General features: G+C 46.7%; 1 protein-coding gene across 5 annotated transcripts in view; it reads left to right on the top strand.

The window, feature by feature from the left end:
- The window catches only part of PDZD2 (PDZ domain containing 2), a 319956-nt gene that overhangs the window by 277040 nt on the left and 16106 nt on the right, over window positions 1–26810 (top strand). For all 5 annotated transcript variants that reach the window (XM_050944620.1, XM_050944622.1, XM_050944623.1 and 2 more), the window contains 7 exons: window positions 1207–1288; window positions 2306–2409; window positions 9355–9526; window positions 10678–11498; window positions 12730–12874; window positions 14720–18380; window positions 19962–20079. In XM_050944620.1, the coding sequence (XP_050800577.1) occupies window positions 1207–1288; window positions 2306–2409; window positions 9355–9526; window positions 10678–11498; window positions 12730–12874; window positions 14720–18380; window positions 19962–20079 (5103 nt within the window). The remainder of the gene's footprint in view (window positions 1–1206; window positions 1289–2305; window positions 2410–9354; window positions 9527–10677; window positions 11499–12729; window positions 12875–14719; window positions 18381–19961; window positions 20080–26810) is intronic.

Raw genomic sequence — 26810 nt, 5'->3', positions numbered from 1 at the left:
CTTGCCTTTGGATGTCTTCCTCAGCTCCCGCCCCATGGAATTCTCCTCTCGTGGATCTGGGGCTTTTAAGGTCTCTTTATGCCACTTGAGACCTTTTACAGAAAATGGCAGGAATGTGAGTGAGGCACTTGGTTAATATTCCTCAGCTGCAATGCCATCCCATGGTCTGAAAACAAAGATATTTTTGTTAAGGTTCATGTTGTTTCATACTTTTTTATATTTAATCCCCCACTTCATCACGCAAAAGCGCCACAGAAAGTTTTGTTACTGAATATACAAGCTTCAGTATTTTTATGTATTTCCAAGAGAAATACCACAAAGGTTTTCTTTCTTCTGTTATTCTTAGTGGATGTGGCATTTAAATTATGTTTAAACTGCTGAGTTTGCTTAGGGATAATTCAGATCCTCCTAGTTCAAAGAGGTTCAGCTTTCTGACCTGTCTTTGTGCCGAGTTATAATTCATGTAAAGTTGAGTGAATTGAAATCACATTGAGCATATCTGAAAACAGAAACCTGGGATGTTATGTATTCCTGCTCCCCAGCAGCTCCAGTTCTAATGCTACATATAATGTTTTCTAGAAATTTCTGAGGGTGAGTGTGTTAGAATAATCCAGATATTTCAAATGCAACATGTCAATGCAATGTATTTTTATGTGTGGAAAATATTATAGTTACCAATTATTGAATGTAGTTATTTATTTATTTATTTATTTATTTACTTGGTAAAAGGGGGAATTAAAACTAAAGTCAGCTAGTATTTCAAAAAGTCTAGTTTTTTCGTATTTTTTAATTTAACATGTCTTTTACTGGTGGAATATTTTAGACATTTCATACACATTTCTCTAGAACATCATGGTAGTGAGCTACTTAGATAAAATGCATGGCATGATAATGCGTTTGCTTTATTTTTGCAAGCCTGATGCAACTTTTATATTTAACATTTGTGCATTAATGTGACACTTTGACATCTTTCACTTTGTAATAGGCTAGCCATGTTTTCCGCGTACCCCTTCTAAAGAGACGAGCTCAGGGTCACAGGGGAAGTCTGATTCAGAGCTAGGACCAGAACTTGGGAGCTCTTGGTTCACATTCCTTTGCTCAGACCTCTAAAACAACAGTAATATTTGTGATGATCAGTGCTCAGACTCATCTTAGCTTCTTATGTTCTACAGCAAACTCACATCATCTCTTTTCTACTAAAATTAGGTTTCTGAACAGGAGATGGATGAAGCAATAGCATGCACTGCTCATCGAGAGAGCAAGGATGCCTATTCCCCTCATGTCATAGGTAGCAACACATTCTTTTTCTATGTCGTGTCAGATCTATCCATTTTTTTTTCATACATGGCAACATTTATTGGAGTGCTGTTGGGATCTTTGCAGTCATAAATATTTGAAACTCCTATTGAGAAATGTTCCACTCTTTCCACAGTATTATGTTAATTAAAAATGTTATGTATTTCAGTCATAGCTGCTACGTAGCTCACATCCTTAGCACTGTGTGTCAGTTTTAGATATCTCTGAGGCACCAATCACCATAACGTCAGAGTGTGAGGAGGTTACTACTCCATCCTGATCTAATGATCAGGACAGAGCATTGCATTCTGAGGCTGGGAGGCTGCACAGGACACACCTCTCTGTTCAAGAAAAGAGTAGCTACAGTCTAGTTCATTTTTAACAAATTAGATATGGCTATTAGGCTGCTGGCAAATTTTCAACGTGGTCCCTCAGTTGGGATATCCCATCTGTGTTTGAACATGACATTAGCCATTTCTAAAATCCTACAGATGAAAGTGAACTTGTAGGAAAACATATGAGCTCTAATCACATTATTCCTTAATAGGAGACAAAGAGAATATTCCACTTTTTGCTTCAAATTGGAGGAATGACCAACTAGCTGGTTTTCAGACAAAAATGTTAGTGGTTTTTTTTTAAATCAAGCTTATTTACACCAAAAAGATTTTCTGTGAACAGAGATGCAGCCATTTTGGAGCAGACCTTTGCCAGTGACCTCCACCCTCCCTTTCCTAGAGTATGACTGGAAGCAGGAGGATTGCTATCTTTTGTGATAAATTTCGATTCACGTTCCTAACTTTTGTAAGCTAACTAACGAAGTAGCAGCTTATCTGGGGGATGGAGAGATACATTAGAGACTTGTTAAATAAAATAAAACTTGTTTTTAAAGGGACTCAGATAATATGGTGATGAGTACTGTATAAATAACAAGAACAACCAATGCTCTGCTTGCTTGTGTACATATTCTATAGCTTTAATTTTTGGTCTCTAATTGAATCATGTTTAACAGGGATTCTGCAGAAAAGTCCATCTCCTAGTGTGAAGGCCAAACAAGGAGAGGCCTCATCACCCCTGAGCTGGACAATGAAACGATTCCTGGAGCCAGCAAGTCGGGTAAACAAATTAAAATACAACACAAAGAGATGACTTTTTAGGATAAGCTTTAACTAAAGAATCGGATTGCTCAGAACAAAAGATCTATGCTTCTTCCATGTCACATCTGTGTCATACTAAGGGGTTCCATTAGTTACGCTATATTGCTGGGACACAGGCACTGTCAGCAATAGAAAACTCTTCTTTAGGTCTGTTCTGCAGGCAGCTTCTAGAAGCAACCTGTAGTGGGGCTGGCCTGGAAGGCTGTCCCCCGAATAGGACCACAATCACTTGTTTGTCATGTGCTGTGGTTTAATTTCAGTCTTGTGAAAAGTGAGCTCTGCTCAATGGTGTATTCATATGGGCACCAAGATGGTGAATAGGATGTGGTCCTTGGAACATGGAATCTGCTCATACATAATCAAGTAATTGGTTTCTGTATGTTGTAATAGTGGTGGACATTTTTTTTTTCTGGAGAGGCCAAGTAGGAAATGCAGTCAGTCCCAGGGAGGGAGTACAAGTACCTGTAGTCTCTCAAGAAGGGAGGAACTTAAAGGGAATCATAGAGGTGAATGGTTTAACCCCTGATTGTTGTGCTGTATGCCCCCTCAACAAACCAGAGGTAGCTGAAAATCACGTCCCTGTTGGTGCTGAAATATGGTTCTTCTTCGAGTGATTGCTCATATCCATTCCAGTTAGGTGTGCGCGCTGCGCGTGCACGTTCGTCGGAAACTTTTTACCCTAGCAACTCCAGTGGGCCGGCAGGTCGCCCCCTAGAGTGGCGCTGCCATGGCGCCTGATATATACCCCTGCCGGCCCACCCGCTTCTCAGTTCCTTCTTACCGCCGTGTCGGTCGTTGGAACTGTGGAGCGCGGCATAGCTGTCCTCCACGTCCCTAGCTCTCCTTGTTCTACTGTTTATAGTTGTAGTTAGTAGTTAAGTGTAGTTAGTTAAGTAGTAATATAGTAAATAGTGTAAATAATATTTGTAAATATTTGTTAGCCGGTTTGGGCCGTAGCCCTTCCTGGCACCGGGCTCATGCCTGGTTCGCCGGGCTTCAAGCAGTGTGCGGCCTGTAAGAAGCCGATGCTGACCAGCGACCCTCACGATGCGTGCCTAAAGTGCCTGGGGGAATCGCACATATATCGGACAAGTGCCGCATTTGTAAGGCTTTTAAGCCTAGAACAAAGAAGGAGAGAGACCAGAGACTTAGGACTTTCCCTCCTCATGGAAGTGGCACTCGACCCGGCAGCTTCGCAGGCCGTCACCTCGACACCGGCACCGGAAAGACTCCCCGGCACCGACCTTCCCCGGCACCGGGTACAGAAGCAAGGCCCTCGAAGTCTGCAACTCCATCCAGGCAGACTCGAGTGGAGCGCCCGGCACCTACATCTGCCACGGCGCTACCGACAGGGATCCCGTCGACTCCGGGCCTGGAGGGTCCGTCGAGTCCGGTCCCGCCGAGCTCCCCCATAAGATCTGGGGTTGAGCTATTGGTCCCATCGACGCCGGAGACCTTCGCCTCGGCACAGGACCTCATTGCCCTGACTGAGCCAACTCAGCCTCCACCCCCGGTACCTCCGGTGCGGGTGGCTTCCAGAGGCAAACCAATGATGAGAGCGCCGTCTCGGGACTCACGCTCGCTGTTGAGGTCCCGGCACCATGGTCGCTCAAGATCCCGCCGCCGCTCGCAGTCCCGGCACCGCTCCCCTCAGCGGTACCGGTCGTACTCGCAGCACCGATCGGCCTCCAGACAGTCCCAGTCTGGTTTCAGCCACCGATTCCGGCACCGGGACTCTAGGAGCCATTCTCGCCGTCAATCAGCGCCCCGGTCGACCTCCCGGCACCGAGCTGGTGGCAGGTCCCGGTCCCGGTCGACCTCCCGGCACTGCGTCGGTGGCAGGTCCCGGTCCCGATCCCGGCACCGAATCAGCGGCCGGTACCGGTCCCGATCCCGGCACCGAGTCCAAGACAGACCCCGATCCTGGCACCGGTATGACTCCCGGTACCGGTCCCCGGCACCAAGAACATCTTCGGCACCAGGACGCGGAGACTCTTACCAGCCGCGGTCGGCCCCTCCATGGCCTTCCAGACAGCCGTCGGTGTCGTCGCAGGCTGACAGTGTATATGCGCTGGGCACTGACAGACAAGCGGCCCTTTTCCAAGACCCTCCGCAACAGGACCAGGGACCGCAGCAGTGGGGGTTCTGGACACCCTGGGCGTATCACCAAGCCCAGGGCCCCCAACAGCTTCCTCCTAGGCCTGCGACGACAGAGCACAGGGCGCCGGAGGCGTCGTCGTCTCGCCCCCCCTCCCCAGACGGGGAGGACGGGTCAAAACAACAAGACCCTGAGCTCCCTCCGGAGTCAGAGGCGAGGGCTGAGGCAGACCCCCCGCTGGACACTCTCTTGCCGGGGGTCTCCTCATCGTCTTCTCCCGATGAGGCGGTGGCAGGCACTTCTTCCAATAGCCCTCCTCCGCTAGATCTCAGGGCACATCAGGACCTCCTCAGGCGCGTAGCACAGAACTTGAGTCTGCAAGCTGAGGAGGTCTCTGAGATCAAGGATCCCGTCGTCAGCATCCTCTCCTCCGATGCTCCCACTAGGGTCGCCCTGCCCTTTATTTGGACGATCCAGGCCAACGCCAATACGATCTGGCAATCGCCGGCCTCCATCCCCCCTACTGCACGGGGCGTCGAAAGGGAGTACATGGCCCCCTCCAAGGGCTATGAGTACCTCCATATTCACCCGACACCATGCTCCCTTGTGGTACAGTCGGTGAACAAGAGGGAGCGTCATGGGCAGGAAGTCCCAGCCCCCAAATCCAAGGAGGCCAGGCATATGGACCTCCTCGGCCGCAAGGTCTATTCGGTGGGGGCCCTTCAGCTCAGGGTTTCCAACCAGCAAGCCCTTCTTAGCCGCTGCGCCTTTAACTCTTGGGTGGCAGCGGATAAGTTCAAAGAGCTGTTGCCACAGGAGGCGCGTCAAGAATTTGCGGCCATTCTTGACGAGGGCAAGAAGGTCGCAAGAACCTTGTTGCAGGCCTCCTTGGACACTGCGGACTCGGCTGCCCGTACCCTCGCCTCGGGGGTGACAATGCTCCGCATCTCCTGGCTTCAGGTTTCTGGCCTTCCACCGGAGCTCCAATACACCATCCAGGGCCTGTTCTCGGAGAAAACAGACCCCAGACTGAAAAGTCTCAAGGACAATCGGGTCATTATGCGCTCCCTTGGGATGCACACGCCTGGGACGCAACGCAGACCCTTCCGGCCGCAACAACAGCAGCAGCGCCGGCCGTACCCCCAGTTCCGCCAGCGGCAGGACCTTAATAGGCGCCGCGGCAGAAATAGCAGGCGCAGGCAGTCGGGGAATCAAGGGGGGCAAAACCAAAGCTCCTCTAAAGCCCCACCTGGACCCAAACCTTCGTTTTGAAGGTGCGCCCAAGGGCGTACTACCAGTGTCCCCCATGGATCCTTCCCCCCCGTTTTCCAACCGCCTTTCGTTTTTCCTCCAGGCATGGACCCAAATAACATCCGACCGCTGGGTCTTACGCACGGTGCAGACGGGAACCGTCTGCAGTTTATATCTTTTCCTCCCTCCCGCCCCCCACCCTCGTCCCTCTTCAGGGACCCCTCTCATGAGCAATTCCTCCGCCAGGAGGTGCAGACGCTCCTCGACAAAGGAGCTATAGAGGCGATTCCGGAGAACGAGAGGGGCAAGGGGTTTTATTCCCGCTACTTTCTGATCCCCAAGGCCAAGGGAGGCCTCAGACCTATCCTCGACCTGCGAGAGCTCAACAAATATCTAGTGAAGTTGAAGTTCCGCATGGTATCCCTGGGGACCATTATCCCATCCCTGGAGACTGGTATGCCGCCCTCGACATGCAGGACGCTTATTTTCATATTGCCATATGGCCACACCACAGACGTTTCCTTCGGTTCGTGGTCGACGGCCATCACTACCAATTCGCGGTCCTCCCGTTTGGCCTCTCTACGGCTCCGAGGGTATTCACAAAATGCATGGCTGTCGTTGTGGCACATCTTCGGCGCAGTCGCATTCACGTGTTCCCTTACCTCGACGATTGGCTAATTCGGGGCACGTCAGAGCTGCAGGTCCGCAGCCACGTCCGCAGGATCACTGGCCTGTTTGCTACCTTGGGCCTCATGATCAACGTGGACAAGTCCACTCTGCTCCCCTCGCAGAGGGTGGAGTTCATTGGGGCCGTCCTGGACTCCACCTTGGCCAGGGCCCTTCTACCGTTGCCCAGGTTCCAGTCGTTGTCGGCGATCATTCAGCGCTTGCTGGCAGCCCCCCTGACATCGATACGGACATGCCTAACCCTGTTCGGCCATGTGGCGGCCTGCACGTTTGTGACAGGGTATGCACGGCTCCGCATGAGGCCCTTCCAGTCTTGGCTCATCGCACATTACCGGCCGGCAAGGCAGTCACTAGACACGCTTATCACAATCCCCCAGGGGGTGTTGGATTCCCTCAGTTGGTGGCTAGACCAGTCCGTCGTGTGTGCGGGGCTCCCATTCCACCCACCCCAACCCTCGGTGTCCCTAACGACGGACGCCTCAGATCTCGGCTGGGGGGCCCACCTGGGAACCCTGAGGACACAGGGCCTGTGATCCCCGCAGGAGGTGGAGCTACACATCAACATGCGGGAGTTGAGAGCGGTCCGTCTTGCTTGTCAAACGTTCTGTCACCAGCTTTGGGGTCGTTGTGTCGCGGTATTCACCGACAACACGACGACCATGTACTATATCAACAAGCAGGGCGGCACCAGATCCTCTCCCCTATGTCACGAGGCGATGCGACTCTTGGACTTTTGTATAGCCCACTCCATTCACCTCACGGCTTCCTTCCTCCCCGGAGTACGGAACACGCTGGCGGACCGCCTGAGCAGATCCTTCCTCGCGCACGAGTGGTCCCTCCACCCGGACGTCGCCCTCTCGATCTTCCAGAGGTGGGCTTGTCCCCGCGTGGACCTCTTCGCGTCCAGGGGGAACAGGAAATGCCAGGCGTTCTGCTCCTTTCAGGGCCGGGAACCCGGGTCTATAGCGGACGCCTTCCTTATTCCGTGGACGACCCACTTGTTCTACGCGTTCTCCCCGTTCCCGCTGGTCCACAAGGTCCTTCTGAAGGTGCGCAGGGACAGGGCCCGCGTGATCATGGTAGCCCCAGCGTGGCCCAGGCAACATTGGTACCCCATGTTGCTGGACCTGGCCATAGCCAACCCAGTTCCCCTGCCCAGGACCACGGTACTCTCTGTCACCTGGACCTCCAGTCGCTGCACCTAGCAGCGTGGCTCCTGCGTGGCTCCTGCGTGGCTGACCAGATCCGAGTTACGCTGCTCCACCCCGGTACGTGAGGTACTCTTGGGCAGCAGGAAGCCTTCCACTAGAGCAACGTACTCGGCCAAGTGGAAGCGTTTCTCCTGTTGGTGCACGGAGAGGGGTTTCCTCCCAATGGAAGTTTCGGTGGCCAATATTTTGGACTATATTTGGTCCCTCAAGCAACAGGGCCTGGCGATATCGTCCCTTCGGGTCCACCTGGTGGCTATCTCCACCTTTCACTCAAGTGGGGATGGCCGCTCCGTTTTCTCTCACCCGACGGTGACTAGATTCCTTAAGGGGCTGGAACGTCTATACCCTAACGTCCGACCCCCTGCCCCTACCTGGGATCTTAACCTGGTTTTGTCTCGGCTCATGGGGCCCCCCTTTGAGCCGTTAGCGACTTGCTCCCTGCTGTATCTTTCTTGGAAGACTGCCTTTTTAGTAGCCATTACCTCAGCTAGACGGGTGTCGGAACTCCGGGCTCTCACGGTAGATCCTCCGTATGCAGTCTTCCATAAAGATAAGGTGCAGCTGAGACCGCACCCTGCCTTTCTCCCCAAGGTGGTCTCAGCCTTTCACGTCAACCAGGAGATCTTCCTCCCAGTTTTTTTCCCGAAGCCTCATTCTTCACGCAGGGAGCAACAACTCCACTCGCTTGATGTCCGTCGGGCTCTCGCATTTTATGTGGAGAGGACCAAACCGTTCCGCAAATCCCCCCAGCTTTTCGTGGCAGTAGCGGACCGCATTAAGGGGCTTCCCATTTCCTCGCAGAGGTTATCCTCGTGGGTAACGTCCTGTATCAGGACCTGCTATGACTTGGCTCATGTTCCTACGGGCCGTGTGACTGCGCACTCTACCAGGGCGCAGGCGTCGTCGCTGGCTTTCCTCGCCCGTGTGCCCATCCAGGAAATCTGTCGGGCAGCGACCTGGTCATCGGTCCACACCTTTGCTTCCCACTACGCCCTGGTCCAGCAGTCCAGAGAGGATGCGGCCTTCGGATCTGCAGTGCTCCATGCCGCTACTTCTCACTCCGACCCCACCGCCTAGATATGGCTTGGGATTCACCTAACTGGAATGGATATGAGCAATCACTCGAAGAAGAAAAGACGGTTACTCGCCTTTGTAACTGTTGTTCTTCGAGATGTGTTGCTCATATCCATTCCACACCCGCCCTCCTTCCCCACTGTCGGAGTAGCCGGCAAGAAGGAACTGAGGAGCGGGTGGGCCGGCAGGGGTATATATCAGGCGCCATGGCGGCGCCACTCTAGGGGGCGACCTGCCGGCCCACTGGAGTTGCTAGGGTAAAAAGTTTCCGACGAACATGCACGCGCGGCGCGCACACCTAACTGGAATGGATATGAGCAACACATCTCGAAGAACAACAGTTACAAAGGTGAGTAACCGTCTTTTTCAGGTGCCTAACGTCAGCCATCTACATTTGAAAATGTTGGCCTTAATCTCACTGTGGCTCAGTGCCCCTGTTTGTAGAATTGGAATATTAAGATTTACTGTAGTTACCAATATGTTATGAGGCTGAAGTTCATGATGTTTAGATAATAGCACCCTATGTGTGTACTAACGTAAATGACCACCAATCACCAGTTTTATTTACTTATTTTCCTTTCAGCAGGGATCTGTCAGTTCTGAAACAGAGCTTTCCCAGTTCTTCCCACAAGATGAGCCAAGTCAGATGTCATTTTCTGACACACAAGTGACAGGCTCCAGTGATGAAGAGCAGCTCCGTCAGAAAAGTGGAAACAGCTCTTTGGACGACAGCTCTCTTCCTCCCAGCAATCTAAGTAAGCCACGGAAATCGAAAGAAATGGCAAGATATATGTGAGGTGGTCATTGCATGCGTTGTGTCAGGAATCCCACGTTTTGGGTAGAAATGCCAGCTAGTATAGTGCTAGCTAACAGCCTGTAATGTGATGCTTCAGAAAATGAAAGGAGGAGTCTAAATACAATGTGCACAGTGTGTGACTGTATTGCAACTTTGATTAGTTGACTAGAGAATGAATTTATATTATTGGTTTGGCTGACCAAATCTAAGTTATCATTGCAAATTAATCAAGTCAGTAGTGACTATCTGATTGATTACATTTAAATCAGACCAGTCTTAAATATCTCAGGTACGTGAAACTTTGTCTTTACACCAGAATATGTGGTGCTGCCATAAAATATTTTGCACATTTGTGAGATCTTTCTCCTCTCTATGGTCTACCTGGAACACTCTTGTTTCTCTTCCATACTGAGTCTTCATCTCAATTCAAGAATCGCATATGCATGGGAGAGCAGATATATTTCTGTGCTTCTCAGATAGTCTCTGCCCTTGTCAGTATTTATCTCTGAAATGTCATTATTTAGCTCAACAAATCAATGTTGGATATGGTTTGTGTGAAAGACACTACACAAAATAAGCTTGTATTATATTCTATCTGTATGAATATATATTATATATATATAGTTTTTTAATAAGAAGGGTATGACTAGGAAGTCTTTAATCACTCAGTCTTTAGAATGAAACAGATTGTGTGCTTGTGTTTTGGCTGAGTGTCTTTCTCTCTCTGTGTGAATCGATTAGGTCAGTTTTTTGCATAGATTGAAGCAGAATTACAAGGATTTTCCACTATTTGAATTTAAAAAATAAGTGTGTGCGCTCCCTTTTCTTCTTGTGGGCACAGTCCTGGTTCAGAAGCAGGCTGAGAATAAATCCAGATGTGTAATGAATAGGAAGCACCCATAAATCACAAGACCATTTTTCATTTCTGGTGATCTTTTACGGTAGGTATAGAGTGGAGGACATGGAAAAACAGCTCAGCCTTTCTACACAGACACAGCGAAAATTCTCTGTTGCAAACAAGCGTGTCTCTTTTAAAGTGGCTGCAGTAGAACGCTCAGCATAAAACTAGTCCAATAAGCACAATTAAAAATGTAATCAATTCTTTTCTAGCTGCTAAAGAAGCAGGAGCAACCAAAGCGGGCAGTCTTGCTTCATCAACCAGTGGAAAGTCACCTGGTCTTTTCAACAAGCATGTGGAATTTACCCAACAGGGGAGCCTTGATGGTAGTCCCAAGTCTGCCCGCAGCCCACTGCTGAGGCAGAGAAGAGTTGTTTTCTATGATGGCGATGTTAGCGATGAGGATGATTTTGTCAAGCAAGAAGAGGTCCACTTCCAAAGGAGGCAGCGGGACAAGAGCCAGAAAAATACCAAGGAAGACTCTGGCATTGTCATCACAACCTCTTCCGCTGAAGTTGATGATGAAGGCCAGGATGGTGAATTATCTCGACACCCTGGCAGTAAGGCAGCTACCCCTGTGTTCAGCAAGTCCTTGGTGTCTGAGGAGAGTGCCCTAAAGCAAACGGAGGACTTGTCCGTCTTTCAGATCAAAGCGCTTGATTGCTCAGGTATGCCTGAGAGTCATCCTACTAATCTGGGAGTGAAGGGACTCCGAGAGGCACAGCTTGACTCTATGAGATCCCCTAAACTGGAGCACAAAGCAGTCACAAGAGTAAAAAGCATGATGAGCACGGAGTGCTGCAATCTCCCAAAGCAGAAGATGGAGGAGCACGGTTCCTGTCATAAGCCCATTGCCAGGACACTTCCACACAGCAAAAAGACTGAAGCACCCGACATCCTCAGGCAGAGCAATGCTGAAACAGTTAATCTGCTGCGGAATGAAGATGAATCATTTGGCCTGGATTTGGAGATCCAGGTCACTCCCATAAGAGTTGTGATAACAGGTTTACGATCAGGCGGAGCAGCTGAAAGGGTAACATTTTAAAAATATGAGTCACTTTGCGGATGTTTACTCCTGGGTTTCTCTTTGTGGAGATTAATATTTGATAAGTGAGTTTTTACACATGCATGCAAACGAGAGATTTACCTCCACTGGAAAAAAAAAGTCTCATTCCTTATCTTTCTAATATGCCATTAAATTACATGTTTTAGAGACGTAGTCATGCCCCATCTGATTTAAGCTTGAAAAAGTCAACAGGCAAAAATATGCCAAAATGAAATAATCCGTGTTAGTCATTATTTCAAGGCTCACTATGATTTTTCTACTTTGCCAGAAACAAAAGAAGCTTTATGTAAGAAAGAGAAATGATTTAGTAACATTAAGTATTAATGATAAAATGTACATTGCTTATTAATAGGCAAGAATTATATTGCAATTTAGGATGTAACCATTCTCTCCTATTATTATTCATTTATCTACTCTGCACTTTATCTGTGCTTGTTACAGTGGGGATAATTGCCTGACATGTGTATAGAATTCTGACCTTAGGCAAATTATTCAACTCTATGGAGAATTTTTATGTGAGCAACGTGTGACATAATGTTCTTCGCTGATTGAGAGACTCTTTACTGTTGTGAGGTGGTATGGCATAGTGGTTTGAACAGGGGTCTGAGAGGCATGATTCCTGGATCCCTATTCCTGTCTTAACCACTGATTCATTGTGTAACCTTGGGGAATATATTTAGCCTGTGCCTTAAAGGCCTGATACCAGCTCCTTTTTAAGGCAATAAAAAGATTCAAATTGATTTAATGGGAGTTGAGTAGGGTCCCAAGTTCCCGGTCAAATGCGGGGTGGTGATAACTAAGAGGCAGCACTGCTTTGGGAGATCCTCGAGAAACTATGGTTCATTCAGCCAGAATACCATGACCTCTTCCTCATACCACCCTCTTTGGGAGCCAAGCAACACCTCCAGCATCTTCACTGAGAGGTGCCTGGTCTCTGTGCAGGGTCACAAAGACTGGGAGGATACTTCTGTCATCAGATCTCCCATTTGCTAACCACAAAGTGTGAGCGACATTCTGTTCCTCACTTTACTTGTCTGTAAACTGAGTATATTAATGCCAGTGTTCTGCCTTCCGTAACCACTGGAAACTGGAAGCATTGCATGTAAAACATTTATGCTTGTACTGCAAGTTCCGCCCTCTGCTTCTGTGGTAAAGACTCTCAGGTATTTACATTCATTTATCTCTGTAACCATATTAGGGATCTATGGGAAAGCTGACAGTAGGAGATGAAATTTTGTCCATCAACAGTACCCCAATAAGTGGAATGACATCCCAGGAAATCTGTCTGTTCATACAGAATCTCCCCATGTCTGTAACACTAGAGGTGCAAAAGGCAGTATCAGGTGAGAGCATTTTTTCACTCTTTACTGTTGGTTTTGAATACATGAGTAGGAGAAGCTTGATCAGGTGTTTTGTTGACCTAACATCTAAGATAATTCAGAAAAAGTGGAGGGGGTGTGTGTGTGTAGGTATTGATGTTGATGATAAAGCATTTCATTACGGAGCCAGATTTTCAGTCATTTATAACATGTCGTCATGAAGTGCTGTTTCATCATCCTGACCTGAAGGTTTAAAGCTCACATTTAAAATAATAGCTCCAGAATATTTGGTGGAAAGAATCAGAGTATTTAGAGCTTTTAACCATCTAATACGGAGTCAAGTTAACCCATCAGGGAATTCAATTATGGAAGTATTAGGGTCAAACATGACAATCAGATTTGCAGTCAATATCTTGTTGATAAATGACAAGTTAATTTGACTATGCATAAGATAGTCTAAAGCTTTTATATTCTCTGATCCTTTTAGTCAAATCTGTCTCTTAAATGTGAAGTTTAAGTTGTATTTTGTGATCAGATAGTAAAATAAGGAAATCCAGGCTCTTTCTTGGTAAATCAGAAAGTTCTGCTGCTCTGAAAGAAAGTGTAAAAACAGAAGTGTAGTGCTTGAGTCTTGTTGAAATGGCGATTTGCATTTTTGTTGTAAGGAGTTGTTTCTAGTTTAGGTGGAAATGTTGATACCTAGTTCTACCCACTAAGAAGATTTATGCTTATCCTGCAGTATGCTTGTATCTACAATTTAAATGACTTATGCAGTGTGGCAAACAGTGTTTGAAAAGAACAGTACATGCTGCACATTCAGGAGCAGCACTACATTTTGTTTTATCTTTGCTCAAATACACTCTTATTTGTTCAACTGTTAATGCTTAGACATCTAACTAGCTTCCAAATGAGTGATGCTTAGATACCAGTAGTTTTTAAGGGTTTTCTGGCAGGCCAGGAAGTCCCATTCCTAAGTCCCTGGGCTAGACCAAGCATTGCGGAGGCTTGTGGCAGCAGGGATATGGGTAGGTTGGCGCTTTTCCCAAGAGCATGCATCCCTTTTTCCCCCTCCTCCTTCCTCTGGTATTTCCTCCATTTTGCCAGAAACTCTTCCCAATCCCTGTATACTTACTCCTTACACAACCCACCTCGTTGCTGTCATCTGTGATGTAACTGAGCAAACTGGGAGAGGTGGGCAAGTTGGAATGTGTGGATGGATCAGTGGACGGAGTTGTGGGCAGTCAATAAATTGCCTGCGAGTGGGCTGAATGTTCATGAGATGAAAGAGAAGATCTAAGACCACAATCCCGTAAACACTTATGCCCCTATAACCTTACTCACGTGTAAAATTAAGCATATGCACGAGTGCTCATAGGACCAAAGCCAAAGCATTTCCACAATGTCCCATCACTGCAGTACTGAAGCACCTCTGATTAGTGCGCTAGTCTTCAAGTATTCAGTGCAATTTATTTCAGCCTGGTACTGTGTATTCCTCCTCTTTGTTCTAGGGTTAATGGGAATGAACACAGCCAGGCCCAACTGGCTATGTACTTACACTTGGAAATTTAAACAAGATACTAACCATCAAAGTTAAGAATGAAACACATCATAATTACTCACTAAAAATAAGTCTCCCCTCCCTCACGTATATTATTCTGATCCAGCTGGAATATGATTATTTCTGGAAATTTAAGAGTCATTACTGGAGAAAGGGAATGGCAGACCTATAGGGAAACATTTAGCTGGTATATATGTGTATCTATTTTTGCAGTAAAAACATAATACTTTGTGTGTAACACTCCATTAATGTAACTAATCAGAGTTAAGTGTTTTATTTGCCTTTGCCCCCACCTTTTTATCTTGATACAGCTGTGGACAGACTTACAAACCTCCTTATGTCTTCAGGGACGGATGGTTCAGATCAGGCTGACCCCTGCACCTTCCTTAATGCTGAAGAAGAAACCAGTTCTGGGAAATGTGGAGAAAAGACTTCGCAAAACGAAAATCCAGACAGTGTCATAAAGAGAACAATGCTGCCACCTGATGCCAAGACCGAAGAGTTGCAAGGAGGTGCCTCAGAGGTCAGCTGTGTCAAAGACTGTGCTGTGAGCCCAGTCACTGATACTGATGACTTCATCAGCAAATTGAATTCTTCAGAGGCTAGAACTTCTCAGTCTCTACTGACAGTAGCAAGCCCCAGAGATGAGTACACTGCCGAGTGCAGTTGTGAGACAGAGGAAGGTTCTACTAATTCTGAACCAGATATAGCAATGAAGGAGCTATCCGAAAAAACTGTGAATTATGCAGCTAACGCCCAAGGGATTTGGGGGTTATCATTACTGGATTCCATTAATACAGGCAAGCTTTTTACTGTGAATAAAAGCTGCTTAAATAACTATTCTAGGAATTTTAGCAGTTTAAGCATAGATGATTTGCCTGCAGCAGACTCTGTGGAACATACAAGAAATGAATTGTTTCCAAAATCAATGTATGGTGCTGCAGAGGATTCCCATTCAGACACGGAGTCTCTCACCGAAGCCCCGGATTCTACTGGTGACTGTTTGCTCTTGCCATCTGCTGATGGTAAATCCTCTGAAACCTGCAATGTTACAGAGTCAGATGAGGAGCAAATTGAAATTTGCTGCATGAATAATGAGCCACAACAGCCCGTTCAGGAGCATCTGCAGCTCACGTCTGCTAGAAGTGTATTTCATCATTCCCCACCATCCCCTCACACGGCAAAAGTTTTACAAACAGAGAGCTGTGCGGTATATAGTTCACTGGATACAAACAATGACAAAGCTCCATTTATACTAGAAGATCAATGTAATTCAATTCTACACACCCCACAGCATTTAAATATTGTTCCGGCTACTCCCTTACATTCTTTTCCCTCAGTTTCTCTATCAGATAAAGATACCCTCAAACCTCCATTGCGTGTTCATCCAGTTTGCTCCTTCCATAACAATGGTGCCTTAAGTACTGAAGACAGAATGGGCTTGGAGAACAATGAAAAATCTGCAAAACCATGTGAGTCTTCCAAAGATGATATGGCTTTGCAAAGCAAAAATATGAGTTTCTGCGCTACTGGGAAGGTGAATGGCTTGGAAAGCAATTTACTGGACAAAGAACATCATGATAAAGAACAAGGATCCAAATTTGAAAGTGAACTGGTGACTAATGAGTGCAATCCCAAGGTTAGTTATCATTCTGCTTGGACAAAGAAGGAAACAAACAGTTTGGCTAATTTGAATAAAACAGATAGTAATCGGATAGACTCTTTATCACAAAGCTCAACACTCACGTCCAAGTCACCCACTCCTACTAAATCAAAAGATCTAAGTAAGGCTGGTACAACCCAGGACTTGTCAGGGAAAAATGAAAAAGTTAATGGTGTGCCATTGGGAAGAAGTTCTTATGCAAAAATCCAAAGCTCCACCACAAGCTCCAGCAGAGGAGTTACAGTACTGCACAGCCCGACCTCACAGAAAAAATCACATCAAGAAATTAAGGCAATGGCCCAAAGGACTATTGTGGAAACCCTTTTAAATAGTCAGAGAGCCAAAACAGGACCAAAGCTAAAGGACCACGCTATCAAAAGTAAAACAAAGGCAAATTCAGAAGTGCCGAGCTTTAATCCTGCAAAAGCTAGTGGGACAGATCAGAGAAGAACTTCCGTTTCTCCACAGTTATCACCCAAGCTGCTAGGAAAGAAAGTTTCCGGGTCCCGTAACCTACCTACAAACGTGGAACCTGGCAAGAGCATCCCACCAGTCTCAAAGACTCTTAAATCCGAGCAAGAAAATAAACCATCTCTAGCTGTGCCTGAAGAAACATCGCTACCTGTGTTGAGTGGCAGCAGCAGCAGCGGCAGCCCAGTGGAAAAGGATGAAAAGCAATCCAGGGGCAATGGTGAGCTAAGCGTTGCTGCGGAGACGGAGCATCAGAAAGGCGGTGAAAAACAAAAAGAAAGGCAGGCTTCAGTGCAGCAGGATGTGTGTAATGAGAAGGGAGTTAAGATTGATGTTGGTGATTTCAAAGCTAGGGAAGATCTGCCCAAAGTAACTACCCCTCCTAAGCAGATGCTGAAAGGTGAGTATGTGAAAGAGAGAGCTGAAAACAATGGCGCAGGCATAAACCTGATAAACAGCAGTTACCATGAAGGTGATATTCAGCAAGTAGGGCCTCAAAACCTAGGAGTCTGTAAAAATGACTCCTCCTCATTGAGTTCGCCCTCAATTCAGCAGGAGCAGCCAGAAGGCCAGGAAATCCAACGCACATTCATTGAGGTGAGGTTATCCTCCTCCTGTTCCTCCCTAGCACCATCATCAGAGCAGCTGTTGTTGGAAAAGGCGGACGCTACCAGTACAAAGATCAGCCAGTTAACTGAGGAGACAGGGGATGGCCAGTATTTCACTCAAGTAGACACCACTGGGGATGGAAATCGACACAGTGCATCCAAAACTGTGATGAGGACTTACTCAATGCCAGCCCAGTTGTCAAGTCGTTTGAGAGAAGACAATAATGTTATAGATGTTTCAGCACACCCCGTGCAAGGTGTTCAGAGCAATGTTTCAGGGATGCTAAAAATTGTCCATCTCAGGGTGCTGAATGGCCAGGGCACCCGGGATGGAAAAGAGCAAATGCACACTCCCCAAAGTGTCCAGAAACCAAGCCTGGAGCAGCTCTCTTTAGCTAATGAAAATAGCTGCCTTGCCACAGATAAACTAAAAACTTTCAAGAGAAATTATTATTATTATGAACTGAACTGGCCACAAGAATCTACCTCATCTTTCTCTGTGAAACAGAGGATCAAATCTTTTGAGAATCTGGCAAATTTCGATAGACCAGTTGTTAAAGCTATAGACATACATTCAACCTCCATGAGTTCTAAACCACACGTTGGCAGACGAGCTTCTAGTGGGATATCCTCCATAAGCAGTACCAGCACAAACGATGCAATACAGACATTGAGGCGAAGTTTGAGTTCATGCAGCGACAGTCGAGGTCCAACATATCCTCAGAAATCGCAGACAAGTGTAATCTTAACACATGTACAGCAGAATTCATCAGACAGCAGCAAAGATGACACTCATTTAAAGAAAAGCAAGGGAGAAGACACTTCAGGAGATCTGCATGTCTCATCACCCAACACACCCCACATCCGAAGAAACAGGGGTTATGGCAGGCAGTCACTGTCCCGCATGAAGCTCCGAGAGCTCAGAGCATTGAGCATGCCAGATCTTGACAAGCTGTGCAATGAGGACTTCTCAGTGGAACCCGAGGCCACCCATTTCAAAACGGAACTGGAAATTACACCCAGGAAATCACTTGGCCTGCCTGTTGAAAGCGTTTCAAATCTGAATGCATCTTCTGCCCTCTCCAACCTTGCAAAAATGAACCAGCTATGTTCTAAAGGGAGTAGTCCTTGGACTAGTGGCTCAGGGACTCCTGGGACTGCATCTGACGATGATGTACAACATGACAGCTCCCCAGATAGGAAGCGATCAGAAAAAAGCTGGTCAATCAGGTTAGTTTAATGTTCTGTGTTTATTGATTGAAAAAGCATTTCCTGAAATATTGTTCTCGTCATTCCTGCAGTTTTTTCTCAGGCAAAACTTCCAGTTATGTAGGGCCTAATCGCAAGCCCATTGAAGTTAATTATATTTCAATGGAATGGCTTTAGATCAAGTCCTCACTCCGCTATCAGTTGGACACAGTGTTTCTCAAGCTTTATTTTTGAAAAGTATTATATATTATGGCTGTTTGACGAGGAACACTGCAGAAGTGGCTGCATTTCAGTAGTGTCTGAAATGCCCTGTATAAAACGGGCTGGATCCCATGAGGTGCTGAGCATCTTTTGAAAATTCCTGAGTACCCTCAACATTCCCTTGGGTCAAGGCACTGAAATGAAGCCACTGGAATTTTAGGGTGTTGAGCAGGTTAGAAGAGATTCCACATTTCCCTTCTCTCTAGCCCTCCTTCACTTTCTTTCCTTTAACTCTCTCTTTTTTTTTTCTTTTTTTCTTTTTTGTAATCTAAAATGATAGAACTGTGGTCCCTTGCCCACCTTAGATGGGAACCTGTCACCGTAGTTCACTTTTCCTAATATGGCAATTACTGAGCTCACCGAAACTCTAATACAGGGGTAGGCAACCTGTGGCACGCAAGCTGATTTTCAGTGGCACTCTCACCGACCAGGTTCTGGCCATCAGTCTGGGGGGCTCTGCATTTTAACTTAATTTTAAATGAAGCTTCTTAAACATTTAAAAAACCGTATTTTCTTTACACACAACAGTAGTTTAGTTATATATTATAGACCAGGGGTCGACAACCTTTCAGAATTGGTGTGCCGAGTCTTCATTTATTCACTCAGATTTAAGGTTTTGCGTGCCAGTAATACATTTTAATGTTTTTAGAAGGTCTCTATCTATGTCTATGATATATACCGAAACTATTGTTGTATGTAAAGTAAATAAGGTTTTAAAAATGTTTAAGAAGCTTCATTGAAAATTAAATTAAAATGCAGAGGCCCCTGGACCTGAGTGCCATTGAAAATCAGCTCGCGTGCCACCTTCAGGACACGTCCCATAGGTTGCCGACCCCTGTTATAGACTTATAGAAAGAGACCTTCTAAAAACATTAAAATGTACTACTGGCACTCGAAACTTTAAATTAAAGTGAATAAGTGAAGACTCGGCACACCATTTCTGAAAGGTTGCCGACCCCTGCTCTAATAGCAATATCTTTTAAAATAATCTCCCTTTGTTTTATCCTGTTGGTGGTTAAAATCTTAAAGAAAGATATAGGGCTTAATTTCCAAGCCCATTTAAAATTGGCCTCCCTTTTTGCACTCGCAGTATACAGCATTTCGACAGTTAACTGCTTAATTTGTGTGTGCAGTCAGATGTGTAAATTGCCTAAAGTGAAGCTGCTGTAAAGGCACATCTGAAAAAATGTTTTTCACCATTTGAAGAAATAAAAGTAACAAAAGTGGTGAAATAAAGCCCAGGTAATTGTGCTAATGTGAATACTTAGAATTAAGGCATATGTTTCAATACTGACAGAAATACAATGCTGCATTTTACATTTATGTGTATCTTATTTTTAGCTTGGCACAGCTATTAGTCTCAACTCTGGACCAGCAGAAATTGCAATCTCTTTTGACATCAGTAAAGGCAAAATGTGATATCATCACTGTGCTCCAAGAAGTCAAAGAACAAGCAAAGGTAAGAAATGGAAGATAAAAACTTAAAATCACTAGCCACATTTTAGTTATCTATGTAAGTAAGTTCTTTTTGAATACAGGTTAAGATCCATTCCAGACAGTTTTAGAATACATCCAGTAGTCCCATTCTCTGTGATAACCTATCACCATTGATGGCACCACTGCTTGCCCCTAATTTTGTAGCTTAGAATGTCTGCCATAAACTCATGTGGTTGATTTGAAAGGCTTTTTAAAAGTTATTTTGATGAAGGGTATTACTAGCATACTCCTCTAATGTGAAAGCAATTGTGATCCACAGTGAAATGGTCTATTCTGCAAATCTGTTAGTGGAGCATGTCTCCATGTCAGGCACTACCAGAGCTTAGAAAGTCTTTGAGCTAACAAGTAGCTGCAGGCCATCTTTAACACCGTTAACCAACCATCTGGCTCAAACCAAGTTCTCAGCCAAATATGAAATGCCAATCCTCACTATTCCTATAAGCTTCCTATTTATTATTACTATTAAAGGCAATGAAAACAGAATAATCTTAGTTTAAATGTGCACTGTCAGCTTGGCAGCAACATGAATCATGGCTGCTTGGGACACCTAAAATTGCAGGTGGCTCCTGGCTTCTCTCTCTTACCCCTCTGGTCCACGGAGGCCAGGCACTGTACTAAGGCAACCTTCTTGTGGCCAGGTACCAAAAGGCCTCCCAAGTGAAATTGTTGCCAATTTAGCCTGTGTGTGTGTGTGTTCTTGTTCAACTGTTTGAAATGGGACACCTTGATTACATTGTCCTCATTAGCACTACAAAAGTGATTTTTTTTCTCCCTTGGTATTCACCCCTTCTTGTCAACATTTGAGAATAGGCCACTTCCATCTTACTTGAATTGGCTCGTTAGCACTGACCCTCCCTCTCGCTTGGTAAGGCAACTCTCATCTTTTCATATACTGCGTATTTATACCTGTCTCTGTATTTTCCATTCCATGCATCTGATGAAGTGTGTTTTAGCCTGCAAAAGCTTATGCCCCGATAAACTTGTTAGTCTCGAAGATGCCACAAGGACTCCTTGTTGTTTTTACTGGAGGAATTGTGAGTGTAAGTGACATCTGGGGCATATCACTGGCTGGTGAGGTAGATTTGGAAAGTTTCTGAATTTTATTTGCGATGGTCACTGTTTCAAATATGAGATGGGATGGGGAGAACCAGGACTTCCCAGAGTGACTTGGTTTTATCTCTTTCCCAGGGCAGCCTAGTTAAAACTTGTGAGACCCCAGAGCTGTGTGAGCCCAGGTGGGTTTGGCAGCTTTTCCAGAAATACTAGAACTGGATTTTATTCGTGACCAAAAATAATTTAAATGCACTTTCCAGTATTTTACATGGAATCTTAGAGAGATTATTTATTCATGCCTGTTTTTAAAATCAGAGAACTCAAATATTTATAAAACTGAATGCTTTTTGGAAGGCACTCTATGTCTGCATAGTTTCTCATAGCCACACTTAAGGCCACTATGGCACGTAGGCTGGAAAACTTTAGTCACATACTGGATTGAAGTCTACAATGGGGTAGTTCTTCAAAATTATACAAGCGCTGAAATATGATGTGGGTGTCTTTGTCTGATTCAGACTGTAAGCTCCTCTGGGCAGAGATTGTCTCTTCCTTTGTGTCTGTGCAGTGCTGAATTTCCTGCTAGCATTCAAAAACAAAGAGGGTAATTAACTATTCAAACAATTTACCAAGAGTTATGGTGGATTCTCCATCACTGGCAATTTTGAAATTGTTTGGATTTTTTTTAAAGAGAAGTACCGTAGTTCAAAAGGAATTATTACAGGGAAGTTCTCTGGCCCGTGGTATGCAGGACGTCAGACTTGAATGATCACAGGGCTCCCTTGGGGGCTTTGAATCTCTGAACAAATATTAGGAAAATCAAGAAAAAAGGAAACATTGAAACATTATTGTTGTGCAGGTCAGAGTTTATTATTATTTATTAAACCAGTGCTAGGTTTTAAAAGGATAGCTTTGTGGTTAAGGGATAGAACTGAGATCAGAGACCTCAGTTCCTTCCTGCTGTGCCACTGATTTCCTCTGTGACTTTGGGCAAATCAATTAGTGCCTAGTCTGTTGAGATAGAGACTTTGGGAAGATGAGGATGTGCAGCACCTCACAGGATCAGGAATCCGCACGCTTTGTGCCTCAGTTTCCTCATTTGTAATATAGGGCTAGTAATAGTTACTGGCCACACTGGGAGGTTGTGAGCTTAAATTAATGGATGCCTGTAAAGCACAATTGGATGATCAGAGGGAAGGTATTACAGTATGCCATATCCTTATGGAGGGTAGCTGTGCAAAGCAAGGATGTCAGCAGGCAGCCTCCCATAGCCCGCAGAGCAGGGGTAGGCAAACTACGGCCCACGGGCTGGATCCGGCCCATCAGTGATTTGGATCTGGCCTGCAGGATTGCCCCCTGTGGCACCATGGGCCCCATGCGGCACCATGGGCCCCATGCTGTTCTCAGAAGCGGCCAGCACCATGTCCCTGCAGTCCCCGGGTGGGAGGACAGAGGGCTCCATGTGTTGCCCTTGCCTCCAGGCACCACCCTCTGCAGCTCCCATTGGCTGGGAACAGGGAACCACGGCCAATGGGAGCCTTGGGGGAGGTACCTGGAGGCATGGCAAGGGCAGTGCACGTGGAGCTCTCCACCCTGCTCCCCCACCCCCAGGGACTGCAGCGCTTCCTGAAGCGGCGTGGGGCCGGGGACAGGGCAGGCAAGCAGGGAGCCTGCCCTGGCCCCAGTGCACCACACTGCCACCCTGGAGCCCAAACCCCTCGTGCACCTCCCCCAACTCCCTGCCTGTACCTCATACCCTTCCTGCACCCCAACACCCTGCCTTGAGCTCCCTGCTGCACCCTGAACCCCAGTGCACCCCACCTCCTGCCTTGAGCTCCCTGCTGCACCCTGAACCCCAGTGCACCCCACCTCCTGCCTTGAGCTCCCTGCTGCACCCTGAACCCCAGTGCACCCCACCTCCTGCCTTGAGCCCCCGGCTGCACCCTGAACCCCAGTGCACCCCACTCCCTGCCTTCAGCCCCCTGCTGTACCCCACCTACACTCCAACTCCCTCCCCTGAGCCCCCTCATACACCCTGCACCCTCCTGCACCCCTGCCCTGAACCCCCTCCTGCATGCTGCACCCCAACCCCCTTCCCTGAGCCCCCTCATACACCCCGCACCCCTTATCTGCCCCAATCCCTTGCCCTGAGCCCCTTCCTGCACACTGCATACCCTCTGCACCCCAACCCCCTGCCCCGGCGCTGCATACAATTTCCCCACCCAGATGTGGCCCTTGGCCCAAAAGGTTTGCCCTCCCCCACCCCACCCCACCACAGAGCTGCTTTTGGTGAGGAGAGAATTTGGCAGATGGGTAGAAAGAAAATGTCTGTCATTTAGAACATGAGATAATGTTCAGATTGTGTATGTGCCTGGACTGGGACGTTTAGTCCTAGGAAACCAGGAAGAGCTGAGATTTGAGTGTGCAGGTGACATCAGAATAGCAGGTGGGGGAAACGGTAGGTGCATCCCAGGCAGAGCTGCACGACAGAATATGAAGTAGAAGTAGGGGTTAACGTGCAGCCATGTACTTACTGTGTACACAGGATAGCTGGATAATATTACCATGCAGTCCCCTCCATTTAGCACACTGTGCTGAGGGCCCTCACGGATTTTAGTGTTGAACTCATTTATAATTGTTGTAATCTTCTCTTTTCTCATCCAGTGTAACAGAAGGCTGGTCTGACTTAAACCAGCTGGTCACAGCCCCATAGGGCTTTTCTGGCAGCCAGTGGTTACCGGGCCGTGGGATGTTTGGTCACATCCATTTTCTTCTGGGGAACACCCCTACACTGGATGGTCAGTGAGGGGTGAGGATAACAGCTTTGTGCACAGATCTTTCCAGCTCAGAGGCATCATAGAACTGGAAGGAACCTCAAGAGGTCATCTAGTCCAGTCCCCTGCACTCAAGGCAGGACTAAGTATTATCTAGACCATCACGGGAGATGTTTTCCTTCCTCTCTCACCCCCAGTGAATTCCTCCCTCAATGACCTGATGCATCACTGCAGATGAAATCTCTAACTTGCTGCAACCCTGCCTCCCCCAGGAATTTGCTGCTTCCCCTTCCCTAGTCCTGCAACACCTTAGCAGTCTGCCTCGGCCTCTCCACAACCCACCTTGCCCAGCTCTCAGACTGGCCCAGCACTCCCCAGGGATGCCCTTCACGCAAGGGTAATCCTCCAAATCCCACTGAATTGCCGCAGAACATCCATAGTGTGGCCAAGAATCAGGCCCATTATATTTATAGTGCAACCCTTAATAGTGTTTGCTTCCCCTATGCCTTTAAGATTGGGGCTTTAACTTAAGAGACAACCCTCTGAGTTAAACAAGTTTTCAGTCCAGTGAACTAAATATGTCATTTAATGGTAAATAGATTAAACTGTGTCAGGGCCTCGATTCTAATGAGATGCCATTAATTTAAGCATTGGCAGTTCCTGGAAATGCTAAGAGCTGGAAGTGATCCAAGGCCAGATGCTGCTTTACAGTGTCAGCGCCTGATGATTTGCAGCAGGCCCAGTTGATATCTTGTTACTGCCACCAGACTATTGTCTTATTTATACTGGAATGTCTAAACAGACTGTTCATAACCGTATTCCTTTCACCCTAATAACTGATGAATGCAAGACACCCAACTTGATAGACAAATGGTCTCATCCAGCATTGCAAACTCTGTGCTCTGGCAGTGGCCCACCATTTCATATAAATCAGTTTTACAAGCCATATTTAGCCCTGATGTAAGCAGGTGCCACTCCATGGTCTTCACTGGAGTGCTGCTTGTTTATAGTGAGGCTGAATTCAGCCCAAAGTGTTCAGATCGCTGAAGAGTTCTCTCCACTCTTTGCTGGGATATGCAGCGGAATGATCCTTTTGGTAGGTGGAATTCCAGTCTTGCTTTTGCACATCCCATGTCATAATGTAGAAAATGGAATTTTTCGCTTGCAAGTGTGATCAAAGATGATCAAGGGCCGATTGAATCTGATCAAGGGAACAAAGGCTCAAACAGTCCCTAAACACACAATCCCAATTGACACTTTAACTTTCAATAACCTGAAAGAGAAAAACAAACAGCCAAAAAGCCAAGCAAACCCATTCACACCTTGTTCAGCATGGAGATCTCCCTTTCAAACTCCCTTGTTCACTAGCTCCCTTGGTGGTTGGTACTGAAAGGTAAATATAGTACATCCTTAGCGTATTGCATGAAACTGTGATAGACTGGACGGCTCATGAGTTTGGCAGTAGGGGTACCTTTTATCTATTGGTCACTGGCTTGAATTCAGCCCAGGTCAGGAATGGCTGACAGTTGTCACCAGCTGATGACTGGTAACTAGATTTATGTGAAACCAGTTGGTCTCATGAACAATTCCTGTTGGCAGTCCTAGTGTATACTTAGACTTTAATCACGGGATATGATTGCATGTCAAAGCAACGTACCTGAGCTAGCTTTAATCTAGCTCACTTGGATCCCAGAGCAGTGACGACACAGCAGTGTGAATGTCAGTGTAGGCTGGACAAACCCGTTTGGCACCCTGGGTAATAACACCTGGGGATAAGCCAGGCTTAAATTCATGCTTCCATGGCTTCGCTATTCCAGGACCTGAGCTAGCGAGATTAAAGCTAGCTCAGGTATGTCAGATCAAGCTGCAATCACATGCAGGGGTTACAGTGTAGGCGTCCAGGTAGACGTACAGGTAGAAGTCCAAGAGATGAACAGGTACAGAAACAGAACTATTGCTATAGAGGATCCATTCAGGGTAGAACTAGGGTGCCATGGTGGTATTTTAGATTCATAGATTATAAGGCCAGAAGAAGCCCCCTGAGATCATCTAGTCTGACCTTCAAGATTTCAGTCAACCAGCTGCAGGGGTCAGGAAGGGATTCCTCGCTCCATTTTTTCTGGGGGTTCTTTTAGTCTGCTTCCTTTGACGCATCAGGGATGGCCACAGCTGGAAAGGGAACATTGGAAGGGGTGGGTCAGGGCTCTGAGGCAGCAACAAGTCTGCTTAATGATTTCCTTGCCATTGCGTGGGCCTTGGGCACTGCACATTGCGTGGCCCTCCTATTCTTTGCCTGTGGTATAAAACAGTCTAGTCTCCTATGGGCTGTAAAACTCTGGTCTAATTTTGGTTGTTGGGTTTAGTGTGTGGGTGTGGGGTGGTGTTGGTGGCCTAGGCTATACAAGGGGTCAGACTGAATGACCTAGTGGTCCCCTTGGGCCTTAAACTCTATGACTATGACTCCCTGTATAACACAGATCACAGGACTTCCCTGAATTAATTCCTGTTTGAACTAGAGCATGTCTTTTAGGAAAAACATCCAATCTTGATTTAAATATTCCCAGTGATGAACAACCCACCACAACCCTGCTTAAGTTGTTCCAGTGGTTAATTGCCCTTACTGTTAAAGATGTGTGCCTTTTTTCTAGTCTGAATGTATCTGGCTTCAACTTCCAGCAATCAGCGCTCTGTCTGGTTGATGGAAGAGCCCCCGTTACTGAGGGAGAGCGTGCACTGCTGCTCATGCAGTACCCACTGTGTGAGTAACCACAGGACTTCAATCTGACTCCTTTCACAAGAATGACATTAGCTTTTTGAAACTGTAAACTCAAGTTGCAGTAGTGCGAGCGTGCTGGGACTCTTTACCTTG

This window comes from Gopherus flavomarginatus, chromosome 3 (assembly GCF_025201925.1).
Source record: "Gopherus flavomarginatus isolate rGopFla2 chromosome 3, rGopFla2.mat.asm, whole genome shotgun sequence".
NCBI lineage: Eukaryota > Metazoa > Chordata > Testudines > Testudinidae > Gopherus > Gopherus flavomarginatus.
The sequence above is the reverse complement of the archived record's forward strand: the minus strand, read 5'-3'. Positions and strand labels throughout refer to the sequence as shown.